The sequence below is a fragment of the Danio aesculapii genome, chromosome 10 (assembly GCF_903798145.1).
Source record: "Danio aesculapii chromosome 10, fDanAes4.1, whole genome shotgun sequence".
NCBI classification, from domain to species: domain Eukaryota; kingdom Metazoa; phylum Chordata; class Actinopteri; order Cypriniformes; family Danionidae; genus Danio; species Danio aesculapii.
In genome coordinates, this window is record NC_079444.1 from 9839566 (window position 1) to 9855255 (window position 15690).

The 15690-nt window shown below is 35.7% G+C and overlaps 1 protein-coding gene across 1 annotated transcript; it reads right to left on the reverse strand.

Moving 5' to 3' along the window:
* Nucleotides 1–367: 367 nt before the first annotated feature.
* Nucleotides 368–12083, reverse strand: golph3b (golgi phosphoprotein 3b). Its single transcript, XM_056466620.1, has 4 exons — nt 11676–12083; nt 5978–6109; nt 2942–3056; nt 368–2160 (listed from the first exon to the last, which is right to left on the reverse strand). Exons 1-4 carry the CDS (start codon nt 11886–11888, stop codon nt 1736–1738), a joined length of 885 nt encoding a protein of 294 aa, XP_056322595.1. The 5' UTR covers nt 11889–12083; the 3' UTR covers nt 368–1735.
* Nucleotides 12084–15690: the final 3607 nt, after the last annotated feature.

Here is a 15690-nt window from a genome sequence, read left to right on the forward strand (position 1 = left end):
ATAAATGAATTTAATCCATTTTGGAATAAGGCTGTAACATAAAGTGAAAAAAAAAGTGAAGCAATATGAATATTTTCCGGATGCACTGTTATAGCGGTCCAAAATATTTTTTTTTTTAGTTCAGAGAATTGTGGTCTACTGGTTTTATTGATTCAATAATCTGAATTCATCGAATAAGGTGTTCAATTCTTTACTGAACTGCTCATCTATGATGCATTTTTTAAAAAGCTTTCAGCATTCTTAGGGTTGTCATCATGTATGCATCATCATGTGTTAATAATCATGCCATATGTACATCTGCTAGAAAGTAAACCCAATCTGACTACATTGCACCAAAATATTACAAATAAATACACACGAGAACATCTAATATTCATATCCCTTCCAGGCACTTAAAGATATTCCTTTATTATATGATAAAAAGCAGATGTACAAATCAGGGCATCCATTTCACACCATCTCTACTTTTACAGCTCATTAATTATGGAACACTAACAGTAAATCAACATGTCAAGCACCTGCTTGCTTACAAAGGAAAGGCATAATCTCTGTACACCATCCCTTACCGGTCCACTTTCAGAACAGAAGCCAACCAAAAAAAAAGACAAAAGACTCAGAAAATAACTGCGCGCTAACAACTAAAGGAACGAATGAAATAAAAATGATTAAAAACAGTATAAAAATTGGAAATATAGTGAGAGGAGAGATTATGACATGAACAAAACCATATATATGAGACGAAACTGCTACATTAATGCAGTGATCAAGCATAGGGAATGAAAGCTTTTTGATTTTGAGACTGCGCTAGTGTTTGACTGGCCATTCACATACTTAAAATTAGGAGGTAACTTAAGTCTAGATGTTTGACTTTGGGTATATCTGTCAGCATTGAGCTTCCTGTTTATGGTGTGAGTGTAAAACTCAAATCATACGTTGTCAGAACAAACTATTACAACTGTAAATCTTGGCTTGGAGAGTTGAATTAAATTGGGAGTAATGTAAGAACCACGATCAAGTCTATACCACAGTAGATGAGAATCGGCAAGCAGATGTCGGTAATGTTAGCACGCGTTAGAACTTTTTTATTTGAGTGGATTCATGAAAACAAAACAAAAATCTCACAAGGAAGCAGGGTCACGATATCTTTGAAGCACCGGAGAAAAACTGATGTTTGCCATTTTCAGTCTTTTTGAAATGTGAAACGGTTTATTTTCTTTCAACTCAAGAGTCTCGGTGGCAGAAGCTCACGAACATTTTCTGTTGAAGATGCAGACGAGGCTAAAACTGGATGTTTTCATGTAACCATTACAGGGATCATCAAGCCCATGAATTGGGAAGAATTATCTCCTTATTCAGAGATACACGGAGAACGGGATTACTGGATTAAGATTAGAGTCATGGACTACAAAGTACAAACCAGCTCCTTCGATGCACTCATTTCTGTTCTTACATCAACTTTATGATCTAAGTGCATGAACTACATGAAGCCTCACAGTGAATCGCAATCGTGTAGCAACTATTGGCCATTAGAAGTAGACAGGGCAACACCTTTGTGAAGGTCAGAGATAATGAGAAAAACTGTCCCTTTCTGAGTATCATCTCCTTCATAAATTGCATTTCCATCATCATCATCACCATCACCAATATTAGTCTGAATCAACCAAGCTTGGGACCAGTGGTCTGAGTCCAATGCCATGAGCACAAAGTTGAGTCTCTTTCTCTCTCCTCTGGAGGTTCATTTGGTGAAAGCGGCCACCACGGCCCACAGCAGCTCGTTGGCGCCCGACTTGGCAGCTTCGGCCTCAGGTTCCAGATCCAGCAGCATGCGCACCCTCTTCATGGCCAGATCGTACTGGTCATCGAGCAGAGGAGCGAAGGCGTTCTCCAGGACATCAGAGGAATGTGCCAGAAAAAGCAGCGCTAGTATACGCTTATCCATCCGCTGGGGCTCGTTCACCCATTTTTCCAAAACGGCCTCCTGGACCTTGCGCACCAGACGCTGCTTGACGGTGTTGTTGGTGAGCGGGTGGGTGGTCATGTCGAAGAGCAGGAAGTTTTGCTTCTCTGTGGTGAGGACGCCCTTCTCCACCAAGTTCTTAGCCAAGCGTTCACGCACATTTCGCAACTGGTAGTGCAGCTTCAACGGATTCCAAGTTTCACCTGCAGAATAACAGTTGTTTTTAAATGAAAATGAAGTCGAAATATAAAAAATTAACCAAAATATAAAATGAACCAGTCAAGTTCTTCTAGATCAGGGGTGCTTAAACTCTTTCCTGGAGGTATTCCTGCATAGTTGAGCTTCAACTTGCCTCAACACAGCTGCCTAGAATTTTCTAGTATACCAGGACAGAGCTTGATTAGCTGGTTTATGTGTGCTTAATTGAGGTTAAAGCTAAAATCTGCAGGACACAGGTTTGAGATATTCCACTTACTTTTAATAATACTATTGTTTGTAGTGTTGTCACAATATTGGAATTTCAGTACCAAATGGTACTGCCATTTTAAAAACATCGATTTAAAAAAATGGCACTTTGACATTAAATTGTACTCTCGTTTTGAATTATGCCAAATATTCATCTTAATTTTCTAGCTCCTCCAATTGCTGGGTGCATGAGTCCATTAGCAGAAATACAAAATGTTCATTTATTTTGCTACTCTTTTAGCATTTTCTGCCTACTTTTTACATTTCAGTTTCTTTCTAGTGGATAAATATTTTGTTCACTATGAAAGCATCAGATAACAAAGTAAAATGTACTGCAAACACATCCACATCCAAACCTGCCAAAACAAGACTGAAAAACTTTGCTCAAACTGTCAAGATACTGAATTGGGATATTTTTCAAAATATAATAACCTCATACAGACTTGGAAATGTGCAAGTTTCCCTTAGAAAACTAATTAAGTAACCTACACGTATCTGTCAAGTATGTTTATAACTCACCACTTAACAACTCAACCCAGCTCTGGACGGTCTCTGGAGGTTGAGTTTCTTTAACATGTTTCAGTGCTTCATCCAGCAGCATGTCTCCTGTTGGGGCATCCGATTTACACAATACCTGAAGAGAAAAAACAGGTTTAAAGAGTCAAGATCCAATTTTGTCTCATTAGTTTTTTTATATTTGTGACAAAAATAAAACAAGCTTGCAAAACAACTGCGATTAAAAAACATTAACTATAGCAAATGTACTATATTATGCATTTTGTTACATGTACAATAAATATACATAACACCAAGAACAAAAAAATACATTAAGCTTGTTTATTTTACAAAAAAAACCAATAACAGAACCAAATTACAACAATAAGGATACAAACAGTAGATAATTTATGCATGGTCCGTTGTTGAATTGCTTTTTGTTTTGCAATAGTTGACATAACCAATGTAATTTATATGAATACTAGCCAAGTCTATTTAAGAACAATTAAGACTTAGGAAGAAAACATATTTGTTTCCTGCACTATAAAGCACTTTTTATAACCCCCTTATTACCATCAAGTTTATCAGTATTGTTTTCTTGCCATCCAATGTTTCTTATTAGCTCTAATGTCTTAATAAATGCCCACTTAAAACATATATGCTACAATGCCTGATACAAACAAAATCTCCATTGATTTGATAGTAAGCAGCCCAATAAAGGAATATTTACTTCTGCTTATGTCCAGCAGCAGCATTCTATATACTGTGTTTCCGCTGATTACACAGGTCTATCCATCATAGATGATTGTTTCTGCTGAAACAGGGGAGTCCAAAAATTTGATTACAAGAACCACACAATAATTTGTCCCACTCAAGTAAAGCCGCAGTCACACTGGACATCTCGGCCCATAGACTTCCATTCATATGTGCACAAATGCGTCAGACTGTATACGCAAGCTCGTGAGACAAGTTTCGCAGTTCACTGTGTGGCAAAGTTCAAGCTTGGTGAACTCTGACCTGGGAAAATCGCATCTCGTGACTGCGTGGTACCAATCGAAGATCAAAACATGTCCTCTGTGGAGAGAAATTTTAATTTGGACCAATCGCTCGCTTTTTAAAATGTCTAATCACCTTGTTTAATCCCGTTCCCATCCCTTTTCATAGTGCCGTACAACAGAAATTCACATACTCAAACTCCAGTGTGACCGCGGCATAATACAAAAGGATACCATTTTGCTGAAGTGTATCAAATGTGAGACACAGCTGATAAAGTTTAGTTATACTTCACCCATATACCTTTACTGTTGTGATCTATTAGTTAGATAGCATATTCATTTTCCTACTCAGACTTTGTGTTGAAATTTAAAAATGTGACAAAATTTGCAAACAAATGACACTGTAGTTGATTTTGCATTTAACCTTAATTGCGAAAATTAAGTGAAATCAATAAACAAACTCAAGTGAGAAAAACAGGCTAAAACGGAGTTCACAGCACTTTGACAATTCCAAGGGTTTTCCAGCCCAAGCAGAGGTTTTAAAAAAGCTTGCTTTGGCTAGTCAACACCCTCAAATATGAAAGGTAGGTGTGATTGAGGTTCCGACTTCTTTGACAAGGAAATCTTTTCCGGTTCCTTTCAATTGCTTAGTCTGTGAAAAGTCAAGTGTTTGCGAGAAAAAAAAGAAATACTAAAAAGCTGCCTTATAGAAGTAAAATTGTACTTGAAATCAACACTGTTCTGCATGTCTAATACTGCAAAGCTGCAATCTTCTGTACAAAGTGTTACATACATAAGTAATGATGCTATATAAATATAATAGTTTAACTGCTAGACTTGCCAACCTTATGTGCATTATAGATGGAAATTTATGATTTCCTGTTACAGTGTTTGTAATTCCAAAAAGCTCTACTGTTAATGTAAATGTGCATTTTATGAACATTATGGATGTGCATCTCAGAACTGAGACCAACGCGATATGCATCTTGATGCATAGCCAACGATACAGTACAATAAATATAAATATGAAGCAGTTACCAATACGATGCAATGTGATTCGCCCCATCATGATCAAGTACAATCTGATTTCAACACAATGTGATTAGATGCAATTTGATGAAACATAAAAACACCTTTTGTATTTAACAGTCAAGCTATGCTCAGTTTATCAATCTAGCTCATAAAAAAACTGTGATATTACCATTCCCTCACATAGGCTACTATTATAGCCAAATAACAGAACATTACAATCTAAGACTGCCCTTTAAAGCATTAAATAAGTACAAGTTTAAAACAATAAATAAAAAAAAAAAGTAAAAACATTTTTGAAAAAAGTAAAGTTCACCACGCTTGGCTAAAAGAAAAACCTCAACATTTGAGCTTAGAAATGTACTAGTATACATTTCGTTTACCCATCATAATCCTGCCTTCACGATTACTGCTTCCATTAAATAAACAAGTTTAGGTTTAAATTTCTACAGAGGGCACAACCAATAGTTTAGCAACATGCATATTTTACACAGAATTATTGTGCTATAATTTTATTGTTAACTTGCCCAATCAAGCAGCCAGATTAACATGTTTGCATGGTTTTCGAACATCTATAGATGACAAACTTTACCCGTGACATGTCATGCATCATGTCATGGTCACACAGCAGCGATGACAAATCGTTCTTGATAAACATCTTAGACTAGAGTCTGCCAAATCAATCTACATATAAAATATTGGTCACTTGTAAAGTGAATAAAAGTATAGCACATTATTAGTTTTTACCAACGCAAATACATTAGGAATGATGCGGTGCGATTTAAATGCCAAGTTGTATCCGATGCACACTTGTAAAACTGATTGAACTTTTTTTACTGATGCATAGCAGAGTATGATAGTTTAAGTCAACTTTTATATTTAAATATGGATTCCATGTCTACAAAAAGCTACAATTCAAAGGGAAATATTATTGACAACTCAACAATGCTTATTTAAAACTAAATAAAAATCACATACAAATCAAATCACCAAACTGCCCACAATGCCCGGTACAATTATTTTAACACACACGCACCTTTCTGGTCAGCAAGCTTTTCCTCCTCATGCCAGAAGCCTCCAGTTGCAGGCGTCCTCTTATGGCCAGCTCAATGAGCATACACCCTCTCAGACCAGACGATATGCAATCATTCCAGAACGATGTGTAACCCTACACAAGACAAGCATGAGTTATATATACTATTCTGCAAATAACATCCGCAGATAACATTTACTGCTGTCATAATGGCTGATATGAAAAAAGGCATGCTTCCATAAACTAGCAGGTGGCGAACACTTGAAAGGTAAATAGTTCACCCAAAAATGAACATTTACTCAGCCTGGTGGCTGCAAACCTTTAGGAGTTTCTTTATTCTGTCAAACACAAAATAAATATTTTGAACAATAGTGATGTAACTATTCACCAGGAGCCGGTTGAAAATTTATTCAAACATGTGATGATTCAAATCAGTAGAAATGTTGAACAAATCGTAATACATTTTTTAAACAGAAGAGGGTGCTGTGTTTACAAGCACAAACTCGCTTTACCTGCACATCAGCGGCGAGAAAGAGGTGGGGCAGCAGAGTAAAATGACAATGGTGAAGTGCCAGGTCAGAGGGCCTATTGACTACCTCTGTACACACTGCTCTCTAGTTTAGGAAAGGCTTACCTCTCCACACCAGCAATCTCAGTTCCCAATGAAATAGTTCTCTCATCAGCAGGGGACATTAGCCGCGTTTCCACTATCTCACCTAAAGCGAGCGAGCCAGGGCTAGTCGCGTTTCCACCATCACTTCCGGGGCCTGATTGGGCCAAAGAGGGACTTTCTCTGGGCCAGCGGCTGGCCTTTTCCAGCCTGCCGAATACCTTGGGCCAAAGAGGACCAGCAGGGGCTTCGGGTGGAGTGAAAGGAGACGCAGACTTAGCCCGACTCTGGTAAAGATGGCATGCCGTCATTAGGCTACACTAGTTTTCCGATCGCAGGGGAGTACATGCGGCAAACAAACAAATAAATAAATAAATGAGAAAGAAAACATAGCTGGTCAGTTTAAGATAGGCTGTTCTATAAAACACCTTATAGGCTAGGGGTCTTTTTGCTTATGATCACCCTTATGTTTCCCTTTCAAATGAAAGGATGTTGCATTAAATAATTAAGTTTTTATTTATAAGGGATATTTCTTTGCTGCGTCCTCCTTGATGCTTCAATAACGCATAATAATCTTTACATCTTATTAAAGACACAGCAGCCAGTAAAGGTTGTCGAGAGTTTTTGACAATTTTTAAAGGTGTGTTTGTGCATGATACGTGCGCGTTTATATGCCTGTGTGAGAGTGAGACTGGGCGAAAAAACGCTCGCTTGACAGCTCTGTTGATGCCGCGAGCGGCTTCTTTCTTTTTTTTAATTTATTTTGGAGAGAATACAAAATACGAATACAACAGAAAGACATAAAACTCTACAAATTGCGTGTCCACTTTTGTAGGCTCAAAACAATAGTATCATATCTTGATAAAATAGCCTAAGCTATATTGAAAGCATTTAAAGAATTACAAATATCGGATATAATAAAATCACATAAAATAAATAAACCAATATAAAACAAATAAAAGTTAGCTATAGTAATTGAGATATATACAATACATAAATTAAACCGTTTTAAAGCCATATTAAACTTTCATTTTACAAAGGCCTATCTGAAATTTTTTTTAGACATTTTCTAAAAACAATAAACACACAATTAAAATATTATTCATAAAATTTTTGGATAAGATGATATTAATCAAATTGTGCAAACAGAGCATTTTTTGGGTGAGTGAAAGAAGACACCTTCTTTTCTGTCATCCAGTCCTGTGCACCGCCGCTTTACAAACGCATTGGGGAAAACCGCAAGTAAAAAATGTGTTCTATGTCCTCAAACAAGTATTTATGTTTTTATATGACGTGGTAAAATGTAAAAATAAAATTTGAAATGTAGTGCTTTATTAGTGAATAGCTGCTTAGCGCAACGAAATATAGGCTATATTTTATTACTTGCTCTTACGTGCTGAAACACAACACTTAAGATCACCGAATAATATGCAACATCCTTAAAGCATATTAAGTGTCATATATCCTAGGGAAAAATGTATATGTTTTTGGGCTGAATGTTTGACGATGTCTATCAAAACAAGGATGTTATAAAATACATTTTATACCGAGTTATTACTGGAGAATTTCTGTGGTTTTATATTATGGATATAAAACCACTCTATGCACAATGCCAACAGTCGGTTATTGAGTAAACAAATATAATGAATGAAAACACACAGCCCTGTGAGTTCACAGCAGCTCTGAGAACCAAACCAAAACTGCTGGCCAGTGGAAAATTCTGATTTGCTGGTCAAGGACATAAGCAGGGGTTAATTTGTGCCGGAACACGCTGGATTCGGAACCTCTGAAATCTGATCCAGCACCTCATTTTACTGATCCCCTTCTTCTACCGCCCTCTTCACTTTTGTTCGCGACACCCCCGCCCCGCTCCCTTTCGTCCGCGCGACACCCCTCTGCTATCCACCACACCAACACCCCCCACCCCTCTCCTCTTTCATGCGCGACACCTCTCGATCCTTGGGTAACATGCAGGATCGGTCACCCCAATCTGTTCCGGAACCTCGCAATTCACAAATTAAGCACTGGACATAAGTAATAAAAGGACAAATGAGTATTACGAGAGGGGTATAATAATATAATACACTGGTTTAACGTGTTTTCAGCATTAAATGAATTTGATAGTTTTATTGTAACGTAGTCTAGCCTATAGTGTAGTAATCTTGTTTAGGCAATTGTTTGGAGTTTTACATTTTAAAGGTCAAATATTTATTGCTGAACTACAAGTTCGGTTTTCGATTGGCCTCGTGAAAAAGAGAAGAATTTCGGATTCTTGACACATTTTTGCAGTTTAACAACAAAGACAACATCAACACTTATAATGCCTGGTCTAAAAGGAGGATTCTGCTGCATAAGATAGGGCAGTGGCTAATATTTATATTGACTGCCATGCCAAACACATTTTTGTTTGTTAGACAAAAGGCTACCATTAATATATAATATAATATATATAATTTATATTATTATTATTATTATAATTATATACACTACCGGGCATAAGTTGTGTCAGTAAGATTTTTAAATGTTTTAAAATAAGTTTTTATATAATATTTTTTTAAAATATTTTATATAATAAATTTATTTAATCAAAAACAAAAAAGCAGTAATAAATAAATATTTAATAAATATTTAACAAATTTTAATATTTAATAAATGCCGCCATGATGATATAATTTTAATTAAATTATTAAATAAATTTAATAATAAAAAAATAAATAAACTGAACCCAAACTTTTGAACGGTAGTGTATATCAGTGGGTGAGTTTAATAAAATAATTTTAAGTGTGTTTAATATAATAGATGTTTGTTGATAGGCGGTGCTTTTGTTAAAACCTCTTTTTGGTCGGTCGCAAATCTTTTTAAATGCATTAAAGGGCAGCGCATATATTAGCCTTACCATGGAGTTTGTTCACCCTCCGCCTATGCGTATAGACATATAATGTAATACTGTACAGTAACGTGTCATTTGTTTGTTTCGGTTGTCTTCATTTTAATGGTTTGGTGATGATGATGTGATGGTGTGCTTTATTTGCTTGATTGCCACTGAAGTGGGCGGGTTGTATGACGTTTGATTCGGGGGACGTTCTGGGGGCGGGGTTTGCGTGATGCGCCATGAGCTACTAGCTCAACAGTGGAAACGCGACATGATTTCGGCCTCACTGCTCAACCTCCCGGGCGATTGGCCCGGCGCGATAAAAGCCCTGGCTCGCACTGGCCCGACAGTGGAAATGCGGCTATTGTAAATGTGCAAAAACCTCACCTTATGCCAGAAAGTCATATGCTGATATTTCTTTAAAAAAAAAAAAAAAAAAAAAAAAAAAAAAAAAAAGGAAAATCCCAGCACAGTCACAATTTTTGTTTGTTTATATTGAGGAGTCTTCTTTAGTTTGTATTATTCTTTTTTTTTTTGGTATTTGTTTTTAAAATAGCAATTGAGTTACGTCAGAAAATATATTATTTTGCAAAAAAACGTGCAATATTATTAGAGTTAAATTAAAGGGCTTTTCACTTTAAATTCGTTTCAAAGTATTTTGTAAAAAACAATTAATCCAAAAAGCGATTAATCCAAAAGTAGCCGAAATCGACATTCAGAACCTATCAATTTTTTTCCAGGTCAATTTTTTCAATTACGTTTCTTACAACGCGCGGAGTCACGTGACCCTGCTCTGTTAAGGCTGATTTATACTTGTGTTGAACGCATGGGTATGATCCCTTGCATATCTGCGCACCTCTCAAAAAAATGTACGTTTGCACTACATTGACAATGATTGGAAGCTGCGCCAGAGCTGCCTTGAGACGGCATATTTTCTATTACAATAAAATGATTATTTACATCAAAGAAATTTTTACAGAACATTCAAGACATGCACTGTTTAAAATAATATTTACCGGATATAAAACAGTTATTTTATTTAAAAGAGATACTGCTTATTTATTAATATGAAAAACTTTGAAAATAATTAATTTTGTTTACAAAAGTGCAAGGTATTTATTTTCACTTTATTATAAGAAAAAAAGTCAGTTGTCCAACGTTGATGCTCAATAAATAATCATAGATAGTAGATAGTGTATGTTTCCTTCAATCATTTTAAAATCAAGTAACGCACCCTTAAGTCAGAAATCTCTCACTTGTAATGGGAGCATATTTACTGTACAAAACCTGTCAGTTAACTATGAGGGCAAAAGAATTTAAATAAATAACAAAGAATAATAATTAATTAATCATAATCAATTAGAGATTGAGATTAGTATTGTGAATCATATCGAATCACGAGTCAGGTGAATAGTTACATCCCAATTAAACAATGCTGAAAAATTCTAACCATTGACTTCCATAGTAAAAAAACTGTGTAAAGTAAATGAGTAAATGATTACAGAATTTGCATTTTTTTGTGTGTGAACTACTCCTTTAAGAAAACTTAAGTTAAAAAATTTTTACTTTATGTTCCAGACTGCATTAACTTAGTTTATCATCTCTATATATTCGATTCATAATTAACCTAATGCAAGTATCTACGCTGCTGTGCATTTGTTTAACGGGAAGGAAGTGGTAAAGAGTTACATAATTCACCATTATGACACAAGACTTACTTTAAAAGCTCTAAAAGACCTATGCCTTTAGCCATTTTTAAACCAATATTAACATTGAGGTAAAGTTGCTTTTACATTCGCACTTTCCCCTTATTAATATCATTTCAGAAAAGGTATTCTTTGCAAATTGTAAACAGTAAAAACATTAGCAACCAATTACTACCAAAGTACATTTTTCACAGTCAAATAAATAGTACTAATGCGGTTTTAAAGTCATACTTGCATGCGATTTCAGACTGAATATTCAAAGTTAACGTGGTAAACAATATATCGAGCATGTCATAAGTTGTCACTTAATGAATGTGCGAGTAACGTTCAATAAACAACTTTATCTCAATAATAAACCGTACTGGGACCCTTATAACATGCTAAAGCGAGGGTCTCTAAGAACAGCTGTTCTTAACACACTTAATCTCTATGGTATTACAGGATTTATCTAGTCCTCATGTTAACTTGGCGCTCCGGGTGACCATTTGACTAACAAAGCCACACAAGTCAAACCTCTCGATCCTTCAGTCCGAGCAGCAGGACTTCCTCCATCAAAGTCAGCCGTGTTTCTTTGGAGTCTCCCTTGTCTTCGTCCTCCTCCTCCCCGCGGCGAGACTCGAACTCATCCTCGCCGTCGATCTTCTCCTTATCGGCGGCGGCGGCGTTACGCGAGGCCTCGGTCCTTCTCTGCACCAGGCCCGAGTTTCTCTGCGTTAGTGAAGTCATTGTTCGCACGAGCCTAAAACACCACCGTGTTTAACAGTCTTTTAATTATACATCCGTCAGAGTCTGGAATGCCAATATTCGTGTTGTCTCTTGCCTTTATGAGCGTTTCATTAATATCCTTTCTGTTGACGTGGATGTTTACATGCATCCGGGACGTTCCTCCTCTTCCACTCTTATTTCCTTATTCAATATGGCGGAGATTGATGACGCAATGACGCACGCAATGTGACGTAAACGTGGACGTTTGAGAGAAAACACCCGCGTGTTTCTATTTCTGAGGGTGACAAATTTGTATTTATAGTTTGGATAAATGGTCTAACAAATAATCATGGATTTCTTATAGTAAGAGTGTAGCAGGCCTACAGGAAGCATGTTATTTTTGATAGCCTTATACCATTTTAGTAGTAAGCTGGTTAATATATGGTGTAACTACAAAAACATGTTTTAGGGGTTCAAGTGTAATACTGTAATGCAATTTTGTGATTATGAAGAGTATATTCATATTTTGTATACAGCAGAGAAATATCCTGTTTAGACTACAGGCCTACCCTACGACAATAGGCTATATGCACAAAGTTAGTTTTTCAGCCACGATGAACTTCCGGTGAAAGCTTAATGTGACTATTTTCAGTTTTATATGGTTCCTTTTACCGCATCTATGTTGAAATGTAACTCAAATATAATCAGTTTAATAGGCTTAAGCATTCATTTGGTTGTTAAAGTGTAAAGAGACGAAAGACTGTTTGACGCAGGCGCCATCATTAGCAGCATGCTAGTGCAGAAATTCCATTGAGAATACTGGGATAAAATTAACTTCCATATTTTAAAGACATGGCATGAAAAAATGGAATTTAATCCAGTGCTTCTTGTTTGGTCTGATACTCACTTTATATCAAATCTCAGCCAGGCAATGAAGATCGCTGTCTTTTTAAAAGAAATCAGATCATAAACGCGGCCATTTTGCATGGGATGACAATTAACCAGAAGCCCTGGGGCTGGCTGACTGAAATTAAAAGTCTGTGCATATACCCCATTATGAAATTTTAAATTCAAAAGTCAGATTGAATAAAATCAGAGTTAAATAATTTAAAATGTATAGGCCTATACTGAATATTTTGAGCCTAGCTATTCTCAGCTCTCTTTCTGTAATTATTACATTATTATTCATTCAACTGAACTGAATGTTATAAAGTTATTGCTTAAACCACAAACATTATGGATTGAAATCTTATGTTTTAGCAAAAAAGTTGGATTTTGAGTATATAAACCTCCTCAATTGCAAGCTTCAAGTTAATCCTTTACTAAAATCTAAACCTGAGTTTAAACTAATGGTTCATCAAAATAGGCTATAGTTAATCCAGGTTTATTGTGAAATTAAATAATGGATAAAATTGTTAAATGATCAAATGAATCTTTAATGCATTAACCCACATTACATTTTTTAAACATGCCAGCATATTCTCTTACAAATCTGTCCTTTAGCTTGATGTAAGTTGTGTTTTTACCTGCTTAGAGGCATCCGATGAAAAAGAATATACTATTTAGTTTTTAGTCTTTATGAATGAATGGATGTATGTATGAATTGATTACGGTGTTGACAGACACCCAAAGCACTTTATATGAGTTGGTTTCTTCACACCTCCATTTTCTATAATTAAACAAGCAAAACTATATTCAATTTTTATGAGAATATATTTATTTAAGATGTGCACAATACACATACACAATCTACAAACATAAATCAGCAAATTTTCTGGACAAATTGTCAATCCACAGCTGCTGATCACTGGTTTTGATTTTTTTCACTGAAACTGACTGGTCCACGCCTGCAGTGTCCTGTTGAAGAAACAGACATAATCAGGATTCTAAATAAAAATTGGTATTGAATTATTTGCATATGAGTAGTTGACAAATATGTTAAAAATGTTTAATTTAACAATGTTTTTGAAGAAAAATATAAATTTATTCATGTAGTTTGAAGTCTGGTGTATGAACAAATATAAGGAATCACTAACTTTTCCTTTAATTAATAAGAGTTATAATGTATTGAACTACAGTTGAAGTCAGAATTATTAAACCCGCTTTGAATTTTTTTTCTTTTTTAAATATTTCCCAAATGATGTTTAACAGAGTAAGGACATTTTCACAGTATGTCTGGTAATATTTTTTTCTTTTAGAGAAAGTCTTTCCAAAATGATAATTCATTCATTCATTCATTTTCGGCTTAGTCCCTTTATTAATCCGGGGTCGCCACAGCGGAATGAACTGCCAACTTATCCAGCAGTTGCATCTGTGCAGCAGTTCCATCTGTGCAGTTGCATCTAGACACTTATTGTGGTTTTATCCCGCCACCTAGTCGACATTTATAGTACTGCATTCAGATTAGTTCTACTTTCATTTTCTCTCAGTGTACGGTAGTAACACACATGCGTTTTATTTCTGTGGCTAATTTAAACGTTAAAATATATGCCCGTAAGTGCTCTACCTTTATTAAAGCTCTATTTTTGTAAATATTCAAGAGTTGTTTGATTATTCTCAGTTTTATACCGTCTGTATTGTAAACACGTCTTGTGGCTTACACGTTATGCTGGTGATGTAACAAATATGATTATTTTGCTTATATTCGATTCAAATGGTCTCATTTAATAGATTTTCCCCATTTATTTGTATGTGTTTTGTTTTGGTTTACCTAATTTATATGGGGTCGCCACAGCGGAATGAACCGCCAACTTATCCAGCACATGTTTTATGCAGCGGATGCCCTTCCAGCCACAACCCATCTCAGGGAAACATCCATACACACTCACTCACACTCATACATACGGACAATTTAGCCTTCCCAATTCCCAACTCACCACATGTTTTTGGACTGTGGGGTAAACCGGAGCACCCGGTGGAAACCCACACGAACACAGGGAGAACATGCAAACTCCACACAGAAATGCCAACTGACCCAGCCGAGGCTCGAACCAGTGACCTTCTTGCTGTGAGGCGACAGCACAACCTACTGCGCCACTGCGTTGCCCCAAAATGATAATCATTTTCAGAATTAATAATCACAGGTTGTGCAAAAACACCTCCTGATTGTGATTTTACAGCCAAAAACAGCAGTCAAGTGCATTTTTATATAGAACAACACATTTTCTTTAAACAAAACGTCTTCCAATTTTTCTTCATTTTCCAAAAAATTAAACTAGGCATGTTTTACTACATTATCTTTAATATATATAAGTTTGTCTTAATTTGTACTTTTATTAATTTAATTTGCATTTGTGTGTTTTTTTTGGTTCAGTGTTTGTTAAAACAATATATATATATATAATTATTATTATTATTAATTTATTTTTTATTTTTTTGCACAAGGGTCAGTGTAAGCTGTGCAAACACTAAACTTCACTCTGGCTTACACCAGACAATGTCTGCAAACTCTGATGAACTAGTATGGCTAAAACTAAACCTAAATATATATAAACTAGATAGAAATGTGTTCATAAAATAAAAACTAAACTAATAGACTAATAAACTAATACAAATAGCATCACAATATAAACTCATTTCAAAAATAAAACAAGCACAACCTTTGATGAAAATTCAACATCATGTTAACCACCCATATTTCAAATAAGGACTCAGAAAACATTAAATTCAATGAATTTTTGAATAAGTCTAAATTATATGGACAGAAATCAAAGACTTACCAATGTGCTATTTCTGGGAAGCTGAGTTACAGTTACAGGTGCGCCCTGTGGGGGTTTTGAGGATCTCCACTGCCGCTTCTGTCTACGCAGCTCCTCCTTCCACT

Excerpts from the sequence above, each read along its gene's own strand:
- golph3b (XM_056466620.1), bottom strand. The coding sequence starts at position 11,888 with ATGACTTCACTAACGCAGAGAAACTCGGGCCTGGTGCAGAGAAGGACC. Across the intron at positions 3,057-5,977 it reads AAAGCTTGCTGACCAGAAAG|GTATTGTGTAAATCGGATGC; the intron begins GTGCGTGTGTGT and ends TTTTCTCTTCAG. Across the intron at positions 2,161-2,941 it reads CTGGGTTGAGTTGTTAAGTG|GTGAAACTTGGAATCCGTTG; the intron begins GTGAGTTATAAA and ends GTTATTCTGCAG.